This window comes from Emydura macquarii, unplaced genomic scaffold (assembly GCF_026122565.2).
Source record: "Emydura macquarii macquarii isolate MOO-44397 ecotype Brisbane River unplaced genomic scaffold, CSIRO-AGI_Emac_v2 contig_1876, whole genome shotgun sequence".
NCBI classification, from domain to species: Eukaryota; Metazoa; Chordata; order Testudines; family Chelidae; genus Emydura; species Emydura macquarii.
Genome location: NW_027132013.1, coordinates 15,561,324 through 15,588,850, shown reverse-complemented (window position 1 = coordinate 15,588,850; position 27,527 = coordinate 15,561,324). Strand labels below are relative to the sequence as shown.

Below are 27,527 nucleotides of genomic sequence, written 5' to 3'. Positions count from 1 at the left end.
ATCCTTAACCTAGATGAGCTATTTTGTTAAATTAACACCTGTGAATGGTTCATAGAAGTGAGATGAAAGAGAAAAATACTTACCTGTAATTCTGTTTCTCTGCAGATATCATTCCAAAAGTATTCTCACACTTGATTTTTACTCCTTAATACGAGATTGATGGAACTTCTATAGCTCTTTAAGAATTCTGATCTCGGAAAGCACCAATAACAGGTTAAAATAGGATCTGTGCCCCAACTGCATGTTACGTGCCACACCCTGCAGTATATAAATGCTGCCCTCTAAACCTTCCAATCAGTTCTTTCAGTTGCATAGGAAGTGAAGCTCCCATAAGGATAAGGTAATTCAAAAATTATTCAAAATGAAAAAGGATGCCCCCAAAAAGAAAAAATAGTAATTAGGTGTAAGCAGAGAAACACTAAAAGAATATAATTACCAAACTGTGAAGGGACGTATGTGGAAAAATGAAAATTGTGTCACAATAATCCCTTCAAAGAAACAGATTTACAAGTATGGAATTTCCCTTTCTCTAAAGAGATCATCTGCCAGGAACACTAGGTTTTAGTTATAAGGGAACCTAGGCTTTAACTAGAACAACTAAACATGTTAGAGGCATATTTGTCTAGTCTACATTAGACTGTTAACAGGCACATAAAATAGGTTATGCTGTTTTTGTCAAGAAATACAAGGTACTTCTGTTGCTTGGGAGATATCCCTGTGTGCAGATGAGTGTTCACAAGGTCCTAAGTACACTGCTGGTCACACTCCGATAGAAGAGACTTTTTGGCTCCCAAGGTGACCACCATTTCTCTTTGATGCCATAGAGATTCAGTTCCTTGAAATTCAGATTAAGATAAAGCCCCCCAGATTTGACTATAAAGAAGCACCTGGGATAAAACCCCTGATTCCTATCACCTCATGGAGCAAATCAGAAGGCTTTCTCTTCCAAGACAGATTGGATTTCCTGCACCATCCATTCCTCATATAAAGGAGTCTGTGAGCATTTTAAGGTGGGGGTAGTCGTCAGAAAATCTGGAGGATTTTCTGAAAACCTGATCTTGTAATCCCAAAGAACAATGCTCAGGACCCATGTGTCAGAACTGAGTGAGCGATCATGGGTAAAAGGCTCCAGATCTATCTCTGAAAAATAGGTCCTGGCAGACTAATGGTAACTACAGGTTTACTAAATGCTCCAGAATCCTTCAAAACCCTTTGGGTTTTGGTGCTTGCTGAAAGAGGCTGCTGAGGCCAAGAATCCTGTGCAGGGGAAACTGAGCTTTCTTGAAGCCATATGTCAATGTGAAACCTGGGTTTTAAAGTGGAGACTTTGCCTTTCCTTCCTTGAACAAGGTACCCAAAGTGAAAAACACAGGTCCAAGAGAACCCAATATGGCTGTTGTCTCCTTTGTCTTTTGCACTGAGGTTCCATTTGCTCCCAAAAACAAATTCTCTCTAGTGTATGGTAGATCCTTGGGCTCTCTCTCAACCTCTTGATGGAATTCAAAGATCTGCAATTAAGCAAACTTGTGGGCATCCAGTTCTAGGCAGTGGTCTCTGAAACCATATCACTCACATCAAAACCTACCCAAGCTAAGTCTACATCTTTATGGATTAGATGTACAGGAAGAATGAAAAGAACTGACCAAAGTAAACACTTTCTTTGATAGTTTCATCTGACCTTTGGCCATGAAGTTCTGGCAGTACTTAATATGAAGGGTTGTAGCCACAGACTGGTAAACATTTATTTTGAATGAATCCAAAGGCACAGTACTGTCATTCAACTAAAAATCATTCATCTTGGATTTCCCTCAGAAAAACTAGGGAAAGGTAGTATCCGCCATGAAGAGTCACCTTCTTGGTGCTCCTCCATACAGAATATGTATTTGGCATCAGATTAATCCTCCCATGCATCTGAATCCAAATAATTGCACTCATCATTCTGAACCTTAGCCTGCACCCACCCAAACAGCTTGAATTTTATAAGCAATGGAGAGACCTACAGCACGACTGGCACTTCAGCAAGCACTAGCATTGACTTGAGCCAGAATTTGGTGCAACAGGAGCTAGATATGCTAATGTGAAATCCAAAGCTTCCGTGTCAGGAGCACCAATTCTCAGGATGCAAGCTTATGCCTCAGTAAAAAAATGTGGTCCAACTGTGCCAAGGGATCCTACACCTGTAAATACATGGCAAGAGGAAGGCTCAAAGCTGGTACAGAGCACTTCATAGCAGCCTCATAGAAGATTATGACTGATCATGGTGGCTGAGTATATACTAAATCTCTGGAATCATTGGTCCTGTCTCTGGACATGAATATGTCTGTGTGGGGAGATGATGGGGGTGAGAGAGAATCTGGAGACTTCAGTAAAGAGCTGTCTGGAAATGGCATTGGAGTCTCTTTGGGGTTCCTCAAGGTAGATTTAGTGGTACTCCCTACTTTTTTAGTTAATATTTGCATGGCAATCTGAAACTCCTGCATGTCATGGTTGACTCTTAGTCAGAAAATGCAATGAGCATGGACATAGACAAAGTTCTACCAAACTGATATGGACTGAAACTGTGGTCTTTCTTCCTTCTTCAGAAACATACTTGCTGTTAGAAGGGGGTGCCTCAAGAGAAACCCCAGCAAGAACAGAATGAGAAGTGAAGTGCTGGAATAGAGTGCTGAATTGCCAGAGTGGGATCAGCAGAGTGCCAGAACAATGGGGATGAGAGTGCTACAAGAATGTGCTAATGCACTTGGGGCAAAAACCTCTAAGTTTAGACAACCAAACAAGAGCAACTAGTACATAGGGACAAAATGTTAAGGATATACTGAGACTGCATGGAAGAGCTAAAGCAATGCAGAAGTAATAGGGAGAGAGGGAGGTCAGGAAGGAATTGAGTACAGCTTTAAGAGAGTGCAGCATTTATTTGTGGGCAGTGCATAACATCAGGGGACCTGGCTCATGCTCTACCCTGCTGTCGCAATCCTCAGAGATCAAAATCCTTTAAGACTTAACACACAAAAATGAGACATCTGCCAGATGTTATCCAAAGGGAATTCATTTTACTCTGATTTTATTTTTCTAATTTTTCTGTCTTCACTTATAGCCCTTAGATGGAAGTGGGTTCAAAATTCCAGGGCCACAGCTGAACAATCAAGAGACCTACTCCCAGGGTTTAAGTTTATAGTTAGGAATAATTATGAAACTGGCTTCAGTGACCATAAAGTGTGTCTGGACATACTGTGAACTACTAGCTACTTAAATATGTTGGATTGAACTGGTGCAGTCTTTTGAGGTCTGTTGGCCAGTTTGATACACACAATGAGAAATAAGAGGAATCAAGACGAGAAATTACTTCAGAAAAATGTTAATGGTGAGTATCCTTAGCCACTGGAGTTTGAATCAACTATAGACATTGCAAAATCTTGTCAAGGAAGGAACACCAAACACTGCAAACATTTCTGCTAGAGGTTTCAAAAGCAGAAATCAGTTTCACTCCTAGTTAGAACCAAGGAGAAATGATTGTCAGATGAATAAAATGACTTGATCACAGAAGTGTAACCGCAGTCAAAACAGATTGCTCACTGGAGGACAGCACTGAAAAACTTTTTGCCTACTTGGGTGCATTTCTGGAATTCTGTTTTAAAAATACCCCATAGTCAAGAGTTGGGCCTTGCCCAAAAAATAGTGATTAAAGAAATCTGACAAAAAGTTATACTCTAAATCTTAATATGGAGAAATAACTGTGAGACAGACACCTTCTTAAAGATCAGGAACACTGACATTTCTGTAGAACATATTCCCCAAATGCAGGTTCTTGCATATATTAAATACAGTGTGCTTATGTTCATGATGAGGCTGCATGAATAGATACCAAAACACTTCACCATTCAAGTGCTAGTGTTATTATCTTGTCCCTATTTATGCTCAGCCCATACTGCAGGGAGTAGAGGCAATGCTAGAACTGTACAACAGGAGGAAGGTTATACAAGACAAACATCACTCATTAAAAACATCTTTATCAGACTATTCCTCTTACTGCTAGGATTGGGCTTGTTAAACTTTATACTGGGTAGAAAAATAAAAGAGTACTCTTCCTCCAAAATGAGCACCACCACAATGCTGTGACATTTGCACTGAGCTGCACAGCAAACGTTGCTTCTTTCATGTTTTCTTTTCCCACTGGTGCATTAAACTGCATCACATGAACATGAAGTGACAATAGATAGGTAATAGGTAATCTTTATTAACGTGTGGTACTTACTTATCTCCCACAATTCCCAAGTTGATTGTTGGGTAGCCATGTTCTTGAATTGTAGCTAGGAGAGTTGAACGATTACTGTCTCGGATCTTTCCTGGTAAGAGGTCATCCTCAGGATTCAACAGCTATAAAACAGAGACACATGACCAATCAGTCTCCTCAGACTGTTATATGCCTTTGCTCATGGGAAACTTCTTGCTTTTGAAGTTGGATACGATTCCTGCTGACAGACACCAATGACTAGTAAGTCATAGTGTGTCTGTAAATAGGTTCTGTCAGTGCTTAATTTATAATGAAAGAGGTGCCAAGGCTCAAGCAATTAGGTGCTGGGGCTCAAGCAATTTCTTTACTTTCATAACTGATGTGGCAAACCCAGAGGCGCCAGGCCTAGGAACTGCTAAGTCTAAAGGTGCAGGGGCTCAGCCCTGGCACAAATTAAGCACTAGATTCTGGGAATTCAGAGACTATGCAGCAATTTAAGCCAAAAAGACACATGGCTGAGACACTGATAAAGCAAAATAATAAGTTTTTCTAGGATTCCCTCTTAAATTGTTTCAATGCATCCATGTTGGCAAATCCTCTTTTCAGGAGGTATCAGGCTTCCAACCTCATGCAGTATAAATCAAAACACAAACTCTAAATATGTAACTATTTCCAAGTTGATGGATAGATCTGCTTGTTCTGATCTTACTGAAACCTTAAGGATCTAAGTGTGTTGATGCAGCAGCGACCAAGAATAATAAAGTCTAGTGTCTCCTCACTTTGAAAGACACATTTTAAATGTGGAAACCTATAACAGCCTAAGAGATGAAAACTAAAACACAGCTTCAAATGCCTGTAATTCATAAAAGAACATCCATTTTAGATGAAAAACTGTTTTGTTTTTTAACGGGTAGAAAGCTGGCAATGATGACATTGACGATTTTACATTTACATAGCATCTTTCATGTTGAAGGATGCCAAAGTACTTAGCAAACATACATACTCATTTTACACACATTAGGAATCCTTTCATCCATGTCTGAAACACAGCGACCTTTGGGATGGACCAGAGTGCTGATTAACAGCATGCAGCAACACTACACAACTGTTGAGGACAGGTGATGAATTTCAAGTGATATAGCATTCTCTTTCCAGTGAGGAATTTAGGTAGTAAGAATATAATTATTCAGGATGGAACTTGGCTAGGTTGCAACACTATGACTAGCACCCCTATTCTTGTGAAAAGTTCCACAGGAAGTTGAATGAACACAAGTGGGCAGGATCTAGGTTTAAAATGTTATACAAAAGATGCTCACAGGGAAGAGTGCCACTTACCAACTCATCACCACCACTCACTGGGGCATCCTGAGCTTTCTCTGTAGGTATCAACTGCCCAGCTCACTCCTGCCTATTTTAGGAGATCTGTTAAGACTGCAACCAAAGCTGGGTTGGCATTCTGCAGTTGCAGAGTAACTTTAATTGGGGTTGTGTGAGCATTAAGTATTTCAACTGAGTGTGTCAACTAGAAATGATTTGGACAAATGTGAACGGAGCTTTATTTTTATGGTTCTATTTTACATATCAAAGATTTAAAATTTAAACACATCAAAAGCTTTCAATAGGATGAGAATATAGCTAGGGGTTTATGTTAGTGTTTAGACTTCAAAAGGTTTGCCTCAGAAGAGCACAGTCAAGATGTTGGATCAAAATGCGTGTTTGAGGGTACTGGATTTTTAAATACAGCACAGTTATGACAATAATAAAAGTGATTTTCTAGTTGGTGAAGGTGAGGACTTTTAATTCAGTTTAAAGATATAAGTTGTCTTTTATAGAAATTGGTCCAAATGCCTCATCTTCCATATAGTGATACTGCCCACAAATACCTAAACCAGCTGTTTAAAAATTCCCCTGGTTTTAGCATAAATTCTTTGTATGCAATGTTGTGATAGCCATGTTGTCCCAGGATATTAGAGACAGGATTGGTAAGGTAATATTTTTTATTGGACCAACTAAGATATTACCTCACACACCCTGTCTCTCATAAATCTTTTGCCATTCATGTTTCTAATTTTGAAACTCTTGTAAAAAGTATCAGAAATAAGAGAATAAGAGTATTTATAGGCCACTAGGGTGCTCTTTATATGTCTGTGAACATACTAGAACAACATCTACTTTTACTGAGGATTTGGTTTTTATAGTGTATTTGAAGCCTCTGCAAAAAAAACGTGTACAACTACATTTTTGTAGCATATGCTAAAGAAGATATTCTGGCAAAGACCAGTCTCATGCACAACTCCTTTTTACAGTTGATTCTTGCTAAGAGTAGGCATCGTCTCTTCTGGGGTATCTCTTCTGTATAGTTTTTATGCAAAAACATGTGAACTGCTTTCCTGATCCTTAGCTTATGCCCCCTTCTTTTCCACTTATATGGACCTATAACTATAATGAGGTTGAAATCCATGAAGGATTTTATCTTTGTTTCCATTATCCCAAACTTCCTATTGAGGATTTGCATGTCACTCTGTAGGAGGCTTGTCTCTGCAGCCATGTGATCTTGTCAGAACTTCCAAACTAAGCAGTGTTGGACTGGTTTATTAGTTAAATAAAGCCAAGGAAAATTCAGAGTACTACAGCAAATTGTTCAGCAGGTGGTACTTATCAGTGCTCTGAATCAGGTTAACTCAAAGTCTCAGAATGGTTACAGAGGACAGTGGCTCAAAAGAAGTTGCTCTGCCAGCCACGATCAGTAGAGCACGTTATATTCTGATTCCACCTCCACCACATCCCTGGCCCTCCCTAGAATACCCACTGTGTTGATAAGGAACAGTGGCTGGCATAGGATTGGATATGCTAGCCCTATTCCTACTAAGGATTCTTCAACAATATAGGAGTTTTAAGTCACTGTAACTGGGAATTTATGAGGGACCAAGGATCTGGCCCACATTCTTGTGTGGAGGAAAAAACAATAGGTCTGATTTTCAGAAGTGCTGAGTACCTACAGCTAAACTTGACGTCAATGAGAACTGCAGGTGCTCAGCACCACTAAACAAGGCTCAGTTGGAATTAAGATGAGAATTACTATCCAAAATACTACTGTTATGCCTGCAGAAGAAAGTAATTTAAAAAGTCTTGTGTTTAAAGATATTTTTCTTACCTCATTCCCTGTTGACATGACTGCAACCACTGGAAACTTGTTAACTTCTACTTCTGTTACTCCAACAGTTGCTAAGAGACCAATCTCTGATGGACCCATGTGAGTTCCCTTAGCCAGCACACATTCACCTCTTTTAATGTCATGTCCTATAGGTCTGAAAACCATAACACAAAAAAGAAGAAAAAAATAGAATATAATTCAAAATGACTCTCGCTACCTGGTCAAGCTGTAAGTGAAGAATGTACACCTGTGCCCTGGTCATAAATTCAAAATTTCAGTGCTATTTACAGTAAAACAATTACTATAACATGCACTATCCATTAAATTCTTTAAAACAATATTAAACTGTTTAAAAACTAGGTAATTTACAAACCTGATATCTTGGCCTGGTCGAGCCTGCACCAGAATTCGCACCTCTAGCTCTTCAGTGCCCTGTAAAAAAGAGAAGATCACACAATTCCAACTATGTTAACCAAACAAAATTAATCAGCTTTTATTTCTCACCAATCTGCACTGTTTCTTAATGGTTCACAAATGGCCATGTCTCAGTCTGATCTCTTCACAACAATGATTACTCCATCATATTATGGCCCAAGCATCCTCTTGGTTCTCTTGATCATGAGTGCATTACAATGTGTGCTCTAATTTAAAGAGTTTAACATAATTACTTTCCAGCTGGGCTCACTAGGAAAGGACCTGCACTGAATACATAGTTTTGCCTTGCTTTTTTTATGATTGCTATGCTTATGTGTCTTCCCCATATAATATCATTGGGTTGTGTGTTGATCTTGTTTACCACAGGGATTCTTTCCCCTTTTCTCAGCCAACCTGATGTGTTCAAGCAACATTTCAGCAGTAGACTCACCAGAGAGAAAAATCAAGAAGCACTGCGCCAACAGATAAGCAGTAAGAAAAAGCCCATCCTAACAACCATGGGGTTATTTGGAATTTTTGTATTGCAGGAGGACCCACTCTCCTCCTGGGAACTATGTATATATCAGAGAGAGGTTATAATGTCATGTTTATATACTGTGAACAAGACAATGGTAAGAAAGCCTGACCTCTGCTTTCTAATAGAGCTTCTGTGTTCACATATTCAGGATTTCAATGCTCTGGTGCTTTGCTCAATGCCAATAAATCCACTGGGGCAATTTAACTTATAGACAACGTGATATGTATAAACATTCAATTTTATAAGCTCTGCAAGTGGGTAGATGATAAAAATGCTCAGCTGTGAGAAAGTGGTAGGTTGTCAGCAGCATTGTATTTGCACTATGCTGAGAATGGAGAAAAAATATTTTTGCATTAGCACCTTTTGTATTTGAGGCACCCCAATGCCATGAGTTAGACACTTGTTTTACAATGCAGGCAAACGTGGCAAGCCATTATGTGCTCAGAAATAGCTACCTTGCCATATGGAACATTAGAACCTGTTTTGTAAAGTGAGGCAATATTGGACAGGACACTGTGGTTACCCCTTACTTTTGTAAAAAAGTGCTATAGACTCTGGCATTTTAACCAGGACAGACATCACAGAGAAGCAGAAAGGATCTTGGTTTAAATTAAATGCCCAAAAACATTGTTGCAGAGTTAAGACTGTCCTGTGATGCCTTGTACTCTCCCAGAATATGGAGATTGCCTAAATTTAAACCTCTGAAAACCAATAAATTAAGAATTACGAGAATCCAATCTCAATCTTTTGACAGAGAACAATTACTTACTTTATAGTAACTGTGGTTCCTTCAAGATGTGTTGTCCACCTGGATTGCACTTCTGGTGTGCATGTGCCCCATGTTTGTGAAATCGCATACTTTTGTCCAGCAGTGTTCATTGAGGCCATGACTGCACCCTGGATGTCCTCAAGTCACTTCAATCTGAAGGCATGAAGGGTGGAGCAAGCCACACTGCCCCTCCATTCTTTTGACAACATAGAATCCCAGGTGGTATAAGACTCCGTAATAGTGGGAAAAGATGGCAGATCATGGAAATCCATGTGGACAACATATCTTGAAGAATCAATTACTGTAAAATAAGTAGCCGTTCTTTCTTTGAGTGATTGTCCATATATATTGCACTTCAGGTGACTTGCAAACAGTGACCTCATTATTTAAACATTGATTGCAGGATACTTCTGCCAAAGTGGGCATCTGATCATAAGGTCTCAAATAATGAATAATACTAGGTGACAGTGTGGACTGATCCCCATGTTGCTTCCTTACAAATTTATGAAACTGGTATGCTTCTCAGAGGAGCTGTTGTAGCTGCCTAGCCCTGATGGAGTGAGCTCTAATCGGCATGGGTGGATCTAATATAGATAATTTATAATATTATCTAATACAACTAGATAAGACATTTCAGCAGTCACTTTGTCTGTACAGAACACTGTTTAAGGTGAATTAGCTATGAGTGCCTAATTCTCACCTCCCCTTTTAGTAGCTGATAGACACTAAAAAGGCCATTTTCATAGATAGATGGTATAGACGGAACATAAGAACATCAGAATGGTCATAATGGGTTCATCTAGCCCAGTGTCCTGTGTTCCGACAGTGGCAGGTGCCAGATGCTTCAGAGGGTGTGAATAGAACAGGGCAATTATTGAATGATCCATCCCGTCATCCAGTCCCAACTTCAGTCAGAGGTTTAGGGACACAAGGGATTGCATCTGTGACTGTCTTGGCTAATAGCCATTGATGGACTTATCCTCCATGAATTTATCAAATTCTTTTTTGAATCCAGTTAACTTTTGCCCTTCACAACATCTCTTGGCAATGAATTCAACAGACTGACTGTGCGTTCTGGGAAGAAGTACTTCCTTATATTTGTTTTAAACTTGCTGCCTATTAAATTTCATTGGATGACCCCTGGGTCTTGTGTTTTGTGAAGGGGTAAATAACACTACCTTCACACCATTCATGATTTTATAGACTTCTATAATATCCCCCCTTAGTAGTCTCTTTTCCAAGCTGAACAGTCACAGTCTTTTTAATCTTTCCTCATATGAAAGCTGTTTCATACCCGAATCATTTTTGTTGCCCCTCTCTGTACTTTTTCGAATTCTAATATATCTTTTTTGAGATGGAGCAACCAAAACTGCACACAATATCAAGGCATGGATGCACCATGAATTTATATCATATTTACTGTTTTATTATCTATCTCTTTCCTAATGGTTCCTAACATTCTGTTAGCTCTTTTGACTGCTGCTGCCCATTGAGCAGATGTTTTCAGGGAACTATTCACACTAACTCCAAAATCTCTTTCTTGAGTGGTAACAGCTAATTTAGACTCCATCATTTTGTATGTATATCTGGGATTATATTTTCCAATGTACATTACTTTGCACTTACAAACATTGAATTTCATCTGCCATTTTCTTGCCCACTCACCCAGTTTTGTGAGATCCCTTTGATCCTCTTCACAGTCAGCTTTGGACTTAATGATCTTGAGTAATGTATTGTATGCAAACTTTGCCACTTTACTCTAACCCTTTTTGAATCATTTATGAATATGCTGAACAGCACTGGTCCCCGTACAGATTCTTGGGGAACCCCACTATTTACTTCTCTTCACTGTGAAGACTGGTTGTTTATTCCTACCCTTTGTTTCCTATTTTTAATCAGTTACTGATGTATGACAGGACCGTCCCTCTTATTTTATGACTACTTACTTTGCTTAAGAGCCTTTTGTGAGGTATCTTGTCAAAGGTTTTCTGAAAGTCCAAGTACACTATATCCACTGGATCACTCTTGTCCATGTTTGTTGACACCCTCAAAGAATTCTAAACATTCCCTATGGAGCTGATGGCTAAACTGTAATGTTTTGGGGGATGGACAATAATCCAGAGTTGCAGGAATTAGGGTATCTATCTAAGGAAGACAGGTATCATTATGCTGTCGAAATAGAGAACCTCTTCCATTTAGCTGCATAGATCAGTCCAACAGAGCCCTTCCTGCTATGCACAAATATATTCTGGACTTTCACTGAACAGCTTTTTTTGATGCTTGTTCACCAGCCAGCATTGATGCTATCAGATGCAACAGTGCTTGGTGAGATGTAGGATCTGATGAATCACATTGGGTAAGACTGGTAATGTTATTGGAGACTAAGTTGACTAAGTTGGTCATTAGGTCCAAATACAAAAACTGTCTATGCCAAGCTGAGGCTAGCATGATCATTAGTGCTAAATCCTGTCTGAGTTTCCTTAGGACCCTCAGTATTAATGGAATCAGTGGATAGGCATACATTATTTCTGGAGTCCATGAAATGAGGAAAGCATCTGATGGGGAACCTGGATCCTGCCACTGAGCATAATGTGGCATTTCTTGTTCCAATTTGAAGCAAACAGGGCTACTATCAGGTACCTCATCAATGGAAGATGTTCTGCAGAATTGAGTCCTTGACAATCCATCTGCGGTTGTCTGTGAGTTGCCTGCTGAACTGGTCAACCAGGACATTCTGCAAGCCTGGTAGATACAGAGCTACTGGTGTTATTTGGTGCTGAATGCACCAATTCCAGAGAGGAACAACTTCTGGATAAAAGGGGGATGATCATGGTCCTCCCTGTCTGATGACATGAAACACTGCCATTGTATTGTCTGTCATTTCCTGGATTGTCAGTCAGCATAATATGAAAATACTGCACATGCTAAACTAACAGCTCTGAGTTCTAGAACATTCATGTGATGGGGTAGCTCTTTGGGAGTCCAGAGGCCTTGAATCTGTAGGTGGTTTAGGTGAGCTCTCCAACAGAGCGTGAAGGTATCTGTCACCAACATCTTGGGAGGCAGAGGAGGAGAAAACAGCAGCCCTTTGCATACCTGGAGAGGGTCCTTCTACCAGTACAACAATTTGAGGACTTCTTGGGGTGATCTGCATTCTCATGTTCACATGCTGTCTGTGGGATAGATGCATTGATTTCAACCACCCTTGCATGGAGCATAGGTGAAATCTGGCCTGCTATATGACATAAGTACATAAGGTCATATGGCCCAGAAGGAGAGTTTACTCACCCTGTACAATAACTGCAATTCTTTGAGATATTGTCCCCATAGGTGCTCCATTTCAGGTGCCCACACATTCCATGTGCCATCAATAGGAGATTTCAGGTAGCAGAACCCATATGGGCCATGGAAGTGCTCTATTCCACCTCATGTTTTGCACAGTGGCTATGTAAAGCTGCACAGGCAAATTGTCTTCTGTTCCTTCACTACTGCAGTACTCCATACAGAGAACTCCAAAGCAGAGGGGAAGGAGGGCGGAAAGCACCCATGGGGGATGCATCTTGAAGAACTACAATTACTGCACAGGGTCAGTAATCTCTCCTTCTTTGAGTAGTGTCCCTATGGGGACATCAGATGACTACCAAGCAGTACCCTCTAAGTGGGGGGGAGAGGAGTCTTTGGAGTTGAGTCCAAGATCAAAGACAGAATAATAGAGCCAAGCACAGCATCAGAACAGAAGCTGAGTTATGAACTGTATAATATTGAGAAAAGGTGTTTATGGAGGTCCAAGTTGGGGCTCTACACATCTCAGCAATGGGAACATTCAAAAGAAAGGCTACTGAAGTAGAAAGAGCTCGTTGAATGGGTTAGTACTCTAGAAGGAGGTTGGAGATCATTAGGCTGATAACAAAAGGTAATATAGCCAGATATCCATCTAGAGAGTCTTTGCTTGGAAACTGGAGATCCCTTAAATCTGTCCACAATAGACACAAAAAATCTGGGAGATTTTCTAAATGACTTAGTTCTGTACAAATATCTTGATCGCACCTTGGATATTAGAGGAGTTGGAGGAAACACATACGAGAGACTCAATGTCCAATGACAGAGAAAAGCATCTCCCAAGGAGTGGCGGCTCAGTCCCCCTCTTGAGCAGAACTGAAAGCACTTTCTGTTTCTGGTCATGGTGAATAGCTTTATCTGTGGGATGCCCCAAAATTGAAATATATGGTGGGGTACAATGGGATCCATTTTCCATTCGTGATCCTGAGAGAAGTGTCTGTTGAGGGTATCACGGTGATGTTTCGAATCCCAGAAGGTAAGCTGCTGAAATGCTGATGTGATTTCATATGCACCAGTTGCAGAGTCTGACTGCTTTGGTGCAAAGACAGGGTGATCATGCTCCCCCTTAATAACTGGTATAAAACATGCATAACGTGATACCAAAATGGTAGGCACTGAGAGCCTGGCTGATTCTACCAGTGCCAACATAGAAGAAGTAGTCTTCTTTTCCTTGTTGCCTCAATCACCTGATAGTACCGATGATCTTTTTGAACCTGAATATTTAGATTTTTTGGGTTTAATGGTGCTTGCAGTACCTGAGGAACCTGCAGACTTGTTGGTACTGCGTTGGGAACTTGGAGGTACCGAAGTAGTTGTCTCAATCGGGTTTCTTTGAGGTAGATTTCCTACCTGGGGAACCCGAGCTCTATTTCCCAGTGTCTTTTTGAGAGGATTCTTGAGTTTTCCTCTTAGGAGCTCTATGGAGTATTGCACAAAGATTGAGGTGCTCGATGTGCTCAGAGACCAGCATATGGAGGGGCCCCTGGCTGATAGTGGTGGCTCTGGAAGGAGGCCCTGCTGACTCAGACAGGGATGTGAAGAGATTTTTGGTTTATTGTCAGCAGGCCTGATCCTGCATCAGTAGAGTCAATGGAAGTTTTAGCTATGATTTCAGGGAGAACATGATCAAGCCTGGAGAGAGGAGAGGGTGCTGACCAGAAGCCAAGAAAGGGAGTCCCAAAGACATAACAGCCATCTTGTTGTTTTGTTTGGAGTTTACAGACTATTAAGTTGCACGGAGAGAATGTAGCCAGAGACATTGCTGACATGTGTTATTTTGTTTCAGCAAGACTCTTGTAAAGAATCCAAAAGCCCTGAGATAATTCTTTTTCTTTTTTACTTGACCTGAGTGTCCTGTAAACTTTCTCTTCACTCGTTCAGACCTTGGCCCAGACAGAGACATATTTAACATCACTATCTGCTGAATTTCTTCCCTCCCAAGAGAGTACCTTCTTCTGCAGTCATGGTCCATTTTTATTAAACTTATCTTTGCTATTGCAGCTTCCTCTTCCAGATTCTGACTAGCTAAGTTAGGAAGAAATATTGTTTTGTGCAATATACTTTTCTCTGTCTCCCTATTTAGGTAGGGCGGTAAAGAAGCAGGAGCTAGTTTTCCTGAAACACCCACCATTAGAATGATAGATAGGTACAGTCATGTGGTCTAGGATGAACTCCAACAAAATTTAGCCTCTGTTTTATCCCTTCTGATTCTAACTGAGAGATGCTAACGTGAGTTGTCCTTCTGATGCAATTAGGAAATGCTTCCAAGCTGGAAGGAACATGTTACATCTCCTCTGAGGATGTGCTAACAGGAGGGACATTTGGGTCAGCATTATCTTCCTTGCGCTAAGAACGCCAAGGCAGGCCTTCAATGCCAAACCTTTAATTACCAGCAGCAGCTAATAGAAATGTATATCAACGCAATAAGTGATTGAGGCTCCCAGTGGACATACAGCTAATATAGATTCTCAAGTTCTCAGTGCATAAAGAGTTTGCAGCATTTCAAAACCCGATTCAACATACTAAACGAGAATAAGTAAGCCTTCAATAGGCCTGCATGGACTAGGATACTACATGAAGCGGGAATACTGAAAGATTTACGAGATTCTAGGAAGAGGAGTAAGGTATGGAGGTTTTGACTCCTTCTGGAGGTGGTACTCTAGTATTAATAAATAGAACAAAAAGCCTGGAGGCTATGACACAGTGTCTCATGAAGTTACTGGATTGCACAATGAATCTCTGCAATCCTTGGTGCCATGCTACTGCAAGCAGAACTACTAGCACAATGAGTTTTTAGTTATGACTTACATCATCTGATTCCCTGATGAGTTCCGTGTCTTCTACTTGCACCACAGCATCAGCACCACAGGGGATTGGAGCACCTGTTGTAACCCGCATTACCTGACCAGGCATCACAGTCTGAGTTGGCTGAAAAAAAGTAAACAAACAAGCAAATGATGACAATCACTAATTTACTTTTAACAAGGGAAAGGGAAAACCTGAAAACATTTCAACATTGCAGAAATAAATTGAAGTGTAATAAATCCTTTCATAGTGTGGCTTATTTTCTGCTTGATACTCCGTTAGTGGAATTAATATGGTAAATCCCCTATGTAATTAAAGAATAACACAGGTTCAAACCTGACTCAGGTCAGTAAGTGAAAGCCATTATTATGTGATTGGAAGTATGAAATAAGCTGGTGGTTTCAGTCATTTTCCTAGTAGACAGGTGTCTACATCACAAAAACAACTATTACAATAGATAATAAATCGGCACTCTTGCTGGTAAAGAAGCCAAAGAATGATCTGACCAGGAGAATTAGCTCCCCTATCACATGAAGAGGTGCTCACTCTGGATTGGGGCTGAAGCATATAGGCAAGGAGCTACTGTGGTATATGCTCTTTGGATAGAGGACTGCGGTCCTGAGGGATGCAGTCTTTCACTAGCACTAAAATACATTTTCAAAAATAAAAAAAAATAACCAAGCTGGTTAGGAAAAGTTCTTCCTGCAAAAACATGTCCCAGTGCTTTACTTCTAAGCAGATTTTCCCATTACTGTGATGTGGATCAACTCCAAACATTGAGGTTTGGATGGGGCAAATCTTATGCAAATCTATTTGCTGAGTCCTAAAATTTATAATGGAGTTAGAAGTTGCTCTATAATAATCACACAAGATCATGGTACAGCACAAAGTCCTAGCAGAAACAATACAACTCTATAAGAAGCCTGTATTATGCATGACAGAAAAAATAGCCAATAGTAACATGAAAAATAAATGTAATGAAAGTGTGGTTTTTTTAATTTATCACTAAGAAATTTTTTATAATATATATTTCCAAAAACCATAGTAAAATCATTGCTCATAATCATTTGAGGAAAGAATAAAGAAAAACCTCACTAATAAAAATTAACTGGAAGCTAATGGGGAAGGATGTGCAAGTTTCCTGTTTTGTGCAGAGCTCCTCATTTCCTCTATCCATCCTTCAGCTGCAGTCTCATGTGGTGATATTCTCTGAAGTGCCAACATAAAATTGGAATATCAGTACAACAAAAGCTGATGTACCTTGTTCATTGGGGCAGTATTGGGGGAGGAGGTGAATTTGGCCTGATGTATCAAGCAGCATCAAAGTTAACATATCTATCAAGATAAAGTTGAGGCTGCATTTAATTTTGTCTATTCTAAAGACAAAGGAGATCAAATGCCTTTCAACAGGGCATAAATAAAATGGTAATGAGAACTAAAAAGGGCACAATTATGTACCATATCTGGAATTTCACTAACCACAGAATCATAGAAATGCAAGGCTTAAGGGACCTCGAGTGGTCATCTAGTTCAGTGGTTCTCAACCTTTCTTCCCTTGCAGACCCCTACAAATTTTTGAATGGCGGTGAGGATCCTTTTCTAAATCTTAGACATAGTTTGCGGACCCTTGTGGGTCCATGGACCACACGTTGAAAACCACTGTTTTATGGTAACAACAACCTTTTGCAGACCCCTTAGATGTAATTTGCAGACCCCCAAGGGTCTGCGGACCCCAGGTTGAGAACCACTGATCTAGTCCATTCCTCCATACTAAGACAGAATCAAATACACCTAGACCATTCCCTGATAGGTGTTTATCAAATTTGTTGTTAAAAATGTCTAATGATGAGGATTCCACCTCTCTTGGTAATCTATTCCAGTATTTAACAATCCTTTTAGCTGAAGATTCAGCTGCTTATTTCTTGTCCTATCTTCAGCAGACATTGAGAATAATTGATCACAATCCTCTTTATAATAGTCCTTAACATATTTGAAAACTGTTATTCAGTCTCCCTTCAATCATCTAGTCTCAAGACCAAACATGACCATTTTTTTTTTCACCTTTTCTCATAGGTCAGATTTTTAAACCTTTTATCATTTCTCTCCTCTGGACCCTCTTCAATCTGTCCATATCTTTCTTAAAGTATGGCATCCAAAATAGGACACAGTACTCCAGCTGAGACTTCATCAGTGCTGAGTAGAGTAGAACAAGTACCTACTGAGTCTTAGATAAGACACTCCTTTTAATATACTCCAGAATAAATATTTGCATTTTTTGCAACAGCATCACATTTTTAGCTCATATTCCACTATCCACTATAACTCTGAGATCCTTTTCTGCCTAGCCGGTTATTCCCCATTTTGTATTTGTGTATTTGATTTTCCCTTCCTAAGCATAATACTTTGCACTTGTTTTTGTCAGGACCAAGGTATGGTCAGTCTTACCTCATGGTTAGAGCTGGAGCCAGAGGTCAGAGTCAGGAACCAGGAATTAAGCCAAGGATCAGAGCTGGAGTCAGGAGTCAATCACCTGACCCAAGGGGCAAAGCTGGAGTCAGAAGCCAGTAACCGCAGCCAATGGTCAGAGTGGAGCTTAGAAGCTGGGCAAGGGAGCAGGGCTGGGGAAGATTGGAGCAGAACTGAAAGAGGGCAGGAGTGGACTGGAGCAGGACAGGAACGAGGCAGGAGCAAAGCTAGGAACAAGGCAGGCACAGGGGCAATTGTAGCTGCTGGCATCAGCACTGATCAGCTAGTGACCAGCTGCTGAACTTAAATGCAGACCTACTGGCTCCTTTCAGCCACTTGGGTGGGTCAGCCAGTCAGGCGGGTTTGCTACAGCCCAATGGGTTCATTAACTTGCCTAAAAGCTGAACCAGCTAGCTTCAGGCTTAGGTGAGGGAACTCAACCCCATGGTTCCTGACAAATCTGCATTGTATTTCATCTTGCTGGTTTCAGACCAATTCTCCAATTTATAAAGGTCCTTTTGAATTCTAATCCTATTTTCCAAAAGTGCCTGCAGTCCCTCCCAGTTTGGTGTCATCTTTAAATTTTATAAGCATACTCTCCACTCCATTATCCAAAACATTGAGTAATACCAGACTCAGGACAGACCCCTTCAGTATCCCACTAGATACACCCTCCCCCTTTGCCAGCAAACCATTAATAACTACTGTTTGAGTTTGCTTTTTTCAACCAGTTGTGTATCGACTTTATAGTAATTTCATCTAGACCGCATTCCTGTAGTCTCCTTATGAAAATGACACAGCCCCACATGACAAAAGCCTTACTAAAATCAAGATATGAGGTCTGCAGCTTTCCCTTTTCCACTAGGCCAGTAACCATCTGATCCAATCAGTACAGTAATCTTAAAGTCTTCAGTGATTCAAGCTTTGAATCCAGGTCATTACTATGCATTTTACTAATTTAGCAAGTTCCCTGGTGGCTCAGATTAAGACATTTTGTGGGTCCCTTATAGAACTCTTCAGTTTTAAGAGATCTTCAGGGAAATATACTGACCCAGGAACATAGAAATTGTCACATGCTTTATTTGTTGGTAAATTTTATCTGAAAGTCTTTTTAAAAATAGTCTTTAAAAAAGGATTTGCCTTCTCCAAGCAGACAAATGGTCCATCTAATCTAATACCCTATTTCTGGTTTTCAACTAAAACAGATGCTTCAGAAGGCTAAACCATTAGTTTACACCTGGAATCATTAGAGCCCTTATTTTTGTTTTATATTTATATTTTTTATATGTTTTATACTTATATTTGCTATTGTGTAAAAGTACATACTATTTTTGTTCATATAGCTATCCGTCTCCTATAGCAGTGAGTTTCACAGGATAATTGTATATTGCATAAAAAATAATTTAAATTTCCTCCCATTTTAAATGTATTGCCTTTTGGCCTCATAAGGAACATCATACGACTAGGAAAATGTCAGAATTCAATGATTAGGGTCAACTGTTGTAAAATGTGCTGTGTTTTCAGTTTTTTGCCCAATGAATTAGCATAATTATTCATTTCTAATTTATAAATTTCCAATGCTTTTTAGCATCTGAACACACCTGTGAATGTGACTAGGTGTTTTTACAGTGAGCACTGTTGACTGTATATTTATTACCTTCCTTTTTTCCTTTTTAACACTGAACATATTCTATTTGTTTTTATGTATTTGAGAGAGTGGTATTCTATTATGTTTTATTATATTAGTTTGTTTTTATTCTTTTCTACACCACCCCAAGTGCACTGGCACTCTAAAACAGAATGAATAAAGCTATTGGTGCTACACAAAATATTTTATTTATTTACTTAGTTTTTCCCTCAGGTAATAGCCCAGATTTTGCAATCATCAATATGAAATATGCAACTAAGAAAATGGTAATTAAGATGAAAGAAGTTGCTTTGATACAGAGAAGTTGTAAGATACATAGTAATAATAATATTTGCACTTTTATAGTGCCTTTCATTTTAGAACCTCAAAATGGTTTAAAAACATCAAAATGCCATTTTACAGATGTAGAAACTGAGGCACAGAGAGGCTGTCTCTTACATATAGTCACAGAGTGCTTCTGTGGCAGAGATTAAAACAAAACTCCTGAGTCCTGACGAGTTGTTCCCTGCTCTAACCATTAGACAACATAGATTATTAATAATTATTCTGATTAAAATCCTCAGTTGTCTTAGATTATTACTGTAATCAGATCAAGCTGATGTTGATCTTAGTAATGTACCCCACTTTCTTTGGGACCTGGGGGGTTCTCAAAGGCCTTTTAAAAAATGTCATAAGGACCTCACCCTTTACTCAACCTACCAAAGTTCCTATTGTGACAAATGCACTTCCACTCAAAGGGTGATGGATACAAATCCTTTCATAACTTAGTTGCTTTACTCCTGAACCAAAGGGAGTCACCACAGAATGATATGCTGTACTCGTGTTCCTCACTCAGACTAAATACACTGTTTCCTGTGTAGCCCGTTTCTAGGAGCAGGGGATCTATAACTAACTTTTGAAAATAGACACTTATTTCTGCTCTTGCCAGAACACTGGGATAGCTTGCTCCAAATGCTGTCTGTCACAACCTGTCCGAGACTCTCTAGATGGACACTAGCATGTTATAAGTTATGAGCAATAGCTGGATCCCACATGCTCCTAAATCAAGAAGGTCTGGGTAGAGCCGGGTCACTCTCCCTAGCTTTGGGTCTCTAAGGCATAATCCCAGGTGCAGATCCCATATCTGCCACCCTTTCTTGAGACATGAGACTTTGTAGTCTCGCTGCTGTAGACTCCAAAACTGGTGCCTCAGCCCTCCAGAGTCCCCAGTGGCTGATGCACCTTCCCTCAGAGTTCCACTTCACTGTGGGTACTCTGGGCTTCTTGATTAAGCTCTTCAGGAACAACATGGCAGACAAACAAGGAACACAGACTTAATCAAGGAATTTCTTATTGTAAGCTGGCAGATCTGTCCAGTAAGGATGTCGTGGCCCTTCCTCAGGCCCAGGCTCCGAGGAAGGCCACAGTGTCTTACTACAAGGATGCATCTGAGGAAGTGGGTTGCAGCCCATGAAAGCATACACCCACAGAAATTTGTTAGTCTTTAAGGTGCTACAGGATTCCTGTTGTTTTTACTACAAGGGGAAAGTTAGTGGGATCGGTAGCCTTCCCGGCCCTCAGGCGGGGCAGGGGTGGCGAGGAGTCTATATACACCAACACTTGGTATCCTCTGCAGCTGCGGGCCCAGAGGAGACAAGCACTCCCGGGTTGGAGGCCCACCTGACTCCACTGTGTCCCAGTCCAGGTCCCTATCAGTGGCAAGAGGTTCTGCCACTGGGTCAGTAGGGCTCCAGCTGCAACGCACTGATACTGGTGCGAGTGCAAGCTCAGCCAGAGTGTAGTTGGCTCTCTCTGGGCTACTTCCTCCCACCCTGAACCCAGGTACCTGGAGCCAGGGGTCTTCCTTAGATTCTCTGGCTCAGGTGACTAGAGGGAATCCCAACAGTCCCTTGCTATTGGCAGGTCCGGGAACTCCTTAGAGCCATTAGTAAATGACAGCTCCTCCAGGGCTCAGGCAGCTCTGGCGGGTTCCAGGTGATGGGCAGCTCCTCTAGGTCGTGGCTGGCCTTGGGAGGGTCCTTCCCAGTCAGCAGCCTCCGGTAGCCTTCCCAGTTGCTAGGGCCCAGTAGAACTCCCATTGGCATAGGTAGCGTCTTTACTAAGCACTACAGCAGTGCAGCTGCGCCACTCAAGTGCTGTAAATGTAGACAAGCCCTGAGGTCTGGTCAGCATTTTAGGCTAGATGTAGAGTCCTTCCTGCCTTCTTTTTCTCTCCAGCTAGGAGACAGTCCCCATCCTTAAATACCATCTCTGACCCTGTTTTCCAACCCCCAGCCATGTGAGTTCCATATGAAGAAAACCATTGTCTCCTGAGGTGAAGCAGTTGTTGGAGAGATATTCAAAGTTGATGGGTCTCACACTGACAGTCCTTTTTGGAATGAACTACACTCCTCCCAGGCAGGGCAATGTCTGGAATAGATTGACCTTGTCCAGGTCAGGCTGTTTTTTTCAATACAGCACACAAAATGGAAGCCAGAAAACAAAACAGAGTTCACAAATTGGTCTAGGCATATCCTACTCTGTTATTGTCTAGGCTGATTGTGGCTCCCTGCAATTCTCAATTTCATTCTACTTATTCCCTCAGTGGCTCCTTTTCCTTATAGGAAGAGTCAAAACCAAATCCATCCTCAATTCCCTCCTGTTAATTGTTCAGTTAATTGCTCTGTAATGTACAAAGCAGTATTTGTTAACAATGAATGAAAGATTAAATTAAACTGAGATTTCACAGAGTATAAAGTCATTTCTTGTGAAGGAGATGAACATGTAGATTTATTGACCTGAGAGGCAACCCCTGACAAATCATTCAAAAGGTCACCAGCCAAAAGATTTTTTCTGCTCGCCACTAGTACTTGCAGGACTGAGTGGGGAAAAAGTGGAAAGTTAGTTACCGCCTCCACTTTCTGTTCTTTAGGAGAACGCCTTCCACGACTAATCTTCTTCAGAAACCCATGAGCTCTAAAAGATAGAAAGTCCCTGTACATCCATTTTGGAACTCTTGAGCTTCACAGGAGAAAAACTCCATTTCCCCCTTGTTTTCCTAATACAGATCTTCTGAACTCTTCAGGACACAGGACATTCTCCTCCTGTAGAACTCCATCCCCTCCTAAGGCAGAGCTTCTGCAGCACTCCAATGCTTGTAAGCATTACTCTACCACAGCACTAGTGATCTATGATTTTTTAATTGCAAGTAGGCAAGGTATGCAAATATCAAGGTAAATATTGATGGAGGATTTAGTACAGTAGACTGTGTTGCAGAGTATGACAATGTTATAGTGAATCTTGTGATGTTTGGTGCTTTTCTTAAAATAAGCAATTTTCTAATCCTCATCACTGTGGATAAAAGTTTGCAACTATGAATGCTACAAGCTAAAAAACTACAAGGCAGTTAAAAAGTACTGCAAAGTTAATTAGTATTGAAATTCTTAATTTTTAAGAGAAGCTTGTGAATTTTGGGGATCTGACATGATTCTCGGGGTTGGCAAGAATGAACAGGTTGTACATGTCATGGAACAATAGCTGATAGTGATGGACCTGATCTACTTGGAACTCTAACTCAGTGGTTTTCAATGAGCAGTGAGTGTACTAGGAGAAGTACACTTAAAAAAATTATTCCAGTTTCAGAGGCGTTACAGTTTTAGAGTCATTAATGAAATGTTAAGTATAGGAAATAGTGCTGGAATTGACAATACCCCTAAAACAAGAATTAACCTTGAAATGTGCCCACTATACCTGAGGGTTTTGTGACTAGTACTCAATGTAAACGCTCTGTGTATGGAATGATAAGCCTCCGTGCTGCCCACTACTCATTCCTTTTGTGCATGCTCTAATATACAATGGGTTTAGGTAGAAATTACAAAACAGGGATTTGGAGCAGCCTAACGAGCACTGGGGGTTAAAGCATGTACAGCTTAATGGGAGACAGAACATTTACTTGAGCTCTTAGTGTAATAAACTTGTAGAGTAGCTCAAAGTGGCTGGGAACCTGTGTTCTAGTCCATCACTTGGTGCCAGTGCAGGAATTTTATCCCATCTACTCTTGAACAATTCATGTATACTTATATAATAAAGCAGGGCATGAGCAGACACTATTCCTAACTTGCTCTCAAACTCAATTCACACATTTAGTAGAGTACGCATTCACCCCTTTGCTGGAATTTGACTTTATTAACACAATAATTAACAATACGACAACATAAAAGTCATCTCAGACCATCTCCCACAGACTAGGTTGCTTCTAGGGCTCCTCCTTCAGGACAGCTCAGCTCATACCCTAGATCCTCTCTCTGACAAAGCCACTCCTACCTCCCTAATATCTGAGTACAGTAAAGAGTCATCTGCCTGAGGGAGTCAGAAGAAGGGAAAATTACTAATGTAATTCTGCATATTTTAAGACTTCTTAGAGAATTCTCATTTTTGGGTTTGTATGTTAATTGCATCAGTTGCACATAAAAGTAACAGCGTGCAAAAATTTAATATGCAAGTCATCTGCACATGCACAAATAAATTCTGGGTTGAGGCCCCTTTGAAAATTTGTCAATGACAAATGGTCAGGATTTTGGTTTTCTATTTTTTCTGAAAAATTACACTACCAAAAGCACAGCACCCCATAACATCATGCTAAGGCATTGGATAAGTGCTTAAAGCACCATCTACTAAATCACCAACATTACCCCCTAACGTATTCTGGAGTTTCCCCCTGAGTCTCTTATGCAAGTATTGACCTGGTCTTACACTACTTAGCATTTGAGATCATGTCCCCATTTGTATGGCTGCAGGATAGACAGTGCACTCAACTTTGTAATTATTTAGTGTCAACTTCAATAACCAATACAAACTTTGGAGCACTTGTGATGAATCTAGAGCACAAATGCAAGGCATAATTAAAAAAAAAAAAAAAAAAAAAAAAAGCCAGATCTTTAGTCTTACAAGAGAAGAAAAAAAAAACAAAAACAACTTAAAAAAGAGAGAAAAGAAGAAGAGAAAAGAAATTGCACTCACCTGCTCACCAGCTTGGGATTCCCCAATGATGAATCGATCCCCAGGACCATCAGCAGCTGTAGGATAGTACAGAAGAAAGATGATGATAAAAAGATTGAACCAGTGCAAAGGGAAAACTTAGAAATCAACAAGGAGAGAACCTTAGAATAATCTAAGTTTTAGTTCAGAGCTGCTTCTTTAGAACCTGTATCAGAGGATATGAATATTTTGCAAAAACATTTTGAACTTTTAGGTCTATTTTAAGATGTATTTATAATTTTGCTAATCACAGGTTATATAATATTTTCTACTACAAAATTGCTCAGATACACGCATTGTTCCTAACTCTTCCAAGGGTATGCAGAGATCTGGGAGAATGCAAAAGGAGACTAGCAGATATTATCTTAATATCAAAGATTGCCAGTTGTACATAAGATTCTTAGTATAAAAGTCTTTACTTCATGAGGTAAAGGTAACAGCAATAGTTGGTTATCCTCTCTGTGAAACTGCCACTGGGGGTGGGGGAGCATGATATATATTTTGCCAGCATATTACATAACTCTTTGAAAGGCAACAGCAGAATTTTGGATATCAAGATTCCTAGGTTACCTTCGTAGCTCTGGGAGGAGTGTGGTTTATTGGTTACAGACAGTATAGACAAGAATGTACATCTGACACATTCATTCTGGCAGATAGTGTGACTAAGTAGATATGACTCATGGATGCCATGTTAGAGACTTGGGTTCTGTTCCTAGCTGTCAGTGTCAGAGGTGATATTTGAACTCATCATTTCCTCACTCCCTAGTGCACCTTCATTTACAAAAAGGAATTTTAATAGGGGAGAGCAGGTGGACAAGTGTGTCTGCGCACTGCAGTTGGAGCATTCTGAAAACTAAGAGATACATTTTAATGTATATGGAAATGGAATTTTCCCAGGGCTGATCATTTGTTCATATCTGAACAGATTTTCAAAGGGACAGCAAAAATACCTCTGCTGGCAAACTGAGTTTCTGCTTTGGAGGTACTAGAAAGATTCAAAAAAACAATTGAGAAACACTGCCTTATTTTCCCTACTCTTGGTATCAGAAACACTTAAACTGCTTTTGCTGAAACTGAATGAGGCAGAGACCAAACATGGAAATTATCAGTGTGAACAGTTGAAGTTTGAAGCAACTGAAATCATGGGAAGTGTTAAGTGTTAAGAGGTGTTAACTATCAGCATCGCTAGGTGTTCTGCCTTAAGAACTGTATTTATGCTTTTATAATACCTTTCATTTGAGGATCTCTAAGTGCTCTACAAACATTAATTAATTAAACCGCACAGCAACCTTCTGAGGTAGGCGTTATCAGCATTTTACAGAAGAAGAATGTGAGGTATAGACATAGTAAGTGACTTGCTCAGTGTCTCACAGGGAGAGTCAGGAACAGAATCTGGGAGCCCTAGCACTTAGTTAACTGCTCTAACCAACTGACCATGCTACACACAAATGTGATTACTATATATCTAGAGGAGGCAATATAGTCCTAGAGGTAGAGCACAGGACTGGAAGTCAGGAGACTTGGGATCTCTCATCATCCACCCTCAACACTGGCTTCTCACAGAATCAAGTTCAAGGTGTCTTTCTCCTTATCTTCAAGGCACTCAGTGCTCTGGGCCCAACATAGCTAGAAGATTGCCTAAAGCTCTAATATGAAGACCAGGGTCAATAACTCCACTCCTCAGCACAATGAAGCTTTCTACTATAAGGGTAAAGATTCATCTGTGCAGGAGATGGGGGACTGGTCTGAGACTTGTGGAATGAACTCTCATAGGAACTAAGAATCATCACAAAACTTACCACCTTCTGCTCCAAGTGCAAGGAACATTTACGTGACCTCCTGCGATGGGGCAGATAGGCCCCTTCACTGTCAGGGAGGGGGATAATAAGAGCCTGTGGACACAACTGGCCCAGCCCCACTATGCTTGCAGCAGTTCTCTGGAGAGGAGAAGGGTCCTAAAAGGAGCAGACCCAGTTCAGTTAGGGAGCTGACCAGGAAGGAGAACAGAGAGCAGAGATGTGAGTCTTCCTTGATGAAGAAGCCTGGTTCTAGCCAAGATCCTGTTGTAGGCAACCTGGTTACACCTGCCTTCTCTATAGACCAACATATACATTTAAAAAAAAAACCCTAGCCCAAACCAAAAACTTACCAAAACAAAACATTATGCTGGATGCAAAATTCTTCCCATGGGGGAAAAAATGAGAGAGAGAACAAACCATATGTGACAGACGTTAGTCATATCACTCAGTGTACTACTGGAAGATTCTCAGAAATTACAGTGATACAGGCAGTGTAAGAACCTGTATAGACTAGACTAGAAATCCTGCTCCCACTGAAATCAGAATTTTATCACTGATGTTAATGCAAACAAAATTGAGTCCCTGGGGTCTAATTTCAGCTCTGACAATGACAATCTCTCTTACTTTCTGAGACCCCCACCTGGAAAATGAAAGTATTTACCATACCTATGTCCCCAAGGTGTTGTGATGCTTACTCAACTGTGGTCAGAGTCTATCACTGTCACACTGAAAAGTACCTTACTTCACACTGATTTACTAAAATTTCACATGGAGTAAAGTACTACTCATCACAGGTAAGGGTGGCAGAATCAAGTTTTTCACAATGTTACTGACTCACAAGATTTTAACATGTCTCACAATAGTTAGTATTTTTAAAATCCTAGTTATTGGAATCAAGAGATTACATGAAAATCTCAGCTCTCATTAAAAAAAGTAAGCTTTTAGCCCTCTTGATGTAGAGAAAAGCTTGAAAATGTGAAATGAGTGCATCCTAAAGACTCAGAAATCAGGATGCAAATAAAAAGAATATCAGATTTCTTAATTTAAAAAGAAATCTCATGATTTTTTGGGGGCCTGACTCATGATTTTTGAACATTTGAGGCTGGCAATCTTGATGTTTCTGAAAGGTTTTTGAGCTCTTTAGATGGAAAGTACTAAATATTATTATTACTATCACTGTTAAGTGATAGACTGTAGACCCCAAAAAGGAGTGTTGGGAGCACTTTCTGCCAAATCTACATATAGAGTCTGGTGCAGTGGTGAGTTAATTTCACCAGACTCTCTATATCTGCTATTTCAGACAAACCACTTGGGTCTGCAATAGAATGTAACATTGCCCAGTAATCTT

General features: G+C 40.3%; 1 protein-coding gene across 22 annotated transcripts in view; it reads right to left on the bottom strand.

The window, feature by feature from the left end:
• The window catches only part of GPHN (gephyrin), a 604,586-nt gene that overhangs the window by 53,167 nt on the left and 523,892 nt on the right, over window positions 1-27,527 (bottom strand). For all 22 annotated transcript variants that reach the window (XM_067557745.1, XM_067557750.1, XM_067557759.1 and 19 more), the window contains 5 exons: window positions 24,363-24,418; window positions 15,254-15,373; window positions 7,759-7,817; window positions 7,386-7,539; window positions 4,253-4,374 (listed from right to left, as the gene is read on the bottom strand). In XM_067557745.1, coding sequence (XP_067413846.1) covers window positions 4,253-4,374; window positions 7,386-7,539; window positions 7,759-7,817; window positions 15,254-15,373; window positions 24,363-24,418 — 511 coding nt within the window. The remainder of the gene's footprint in view (window positions 1-4,252; window positions 4,375-7,385; window positions 7,540-7,758; window positions 7,818-15,253; window positions 15,374-24,362; window positions 24,419-27,527) is intronic.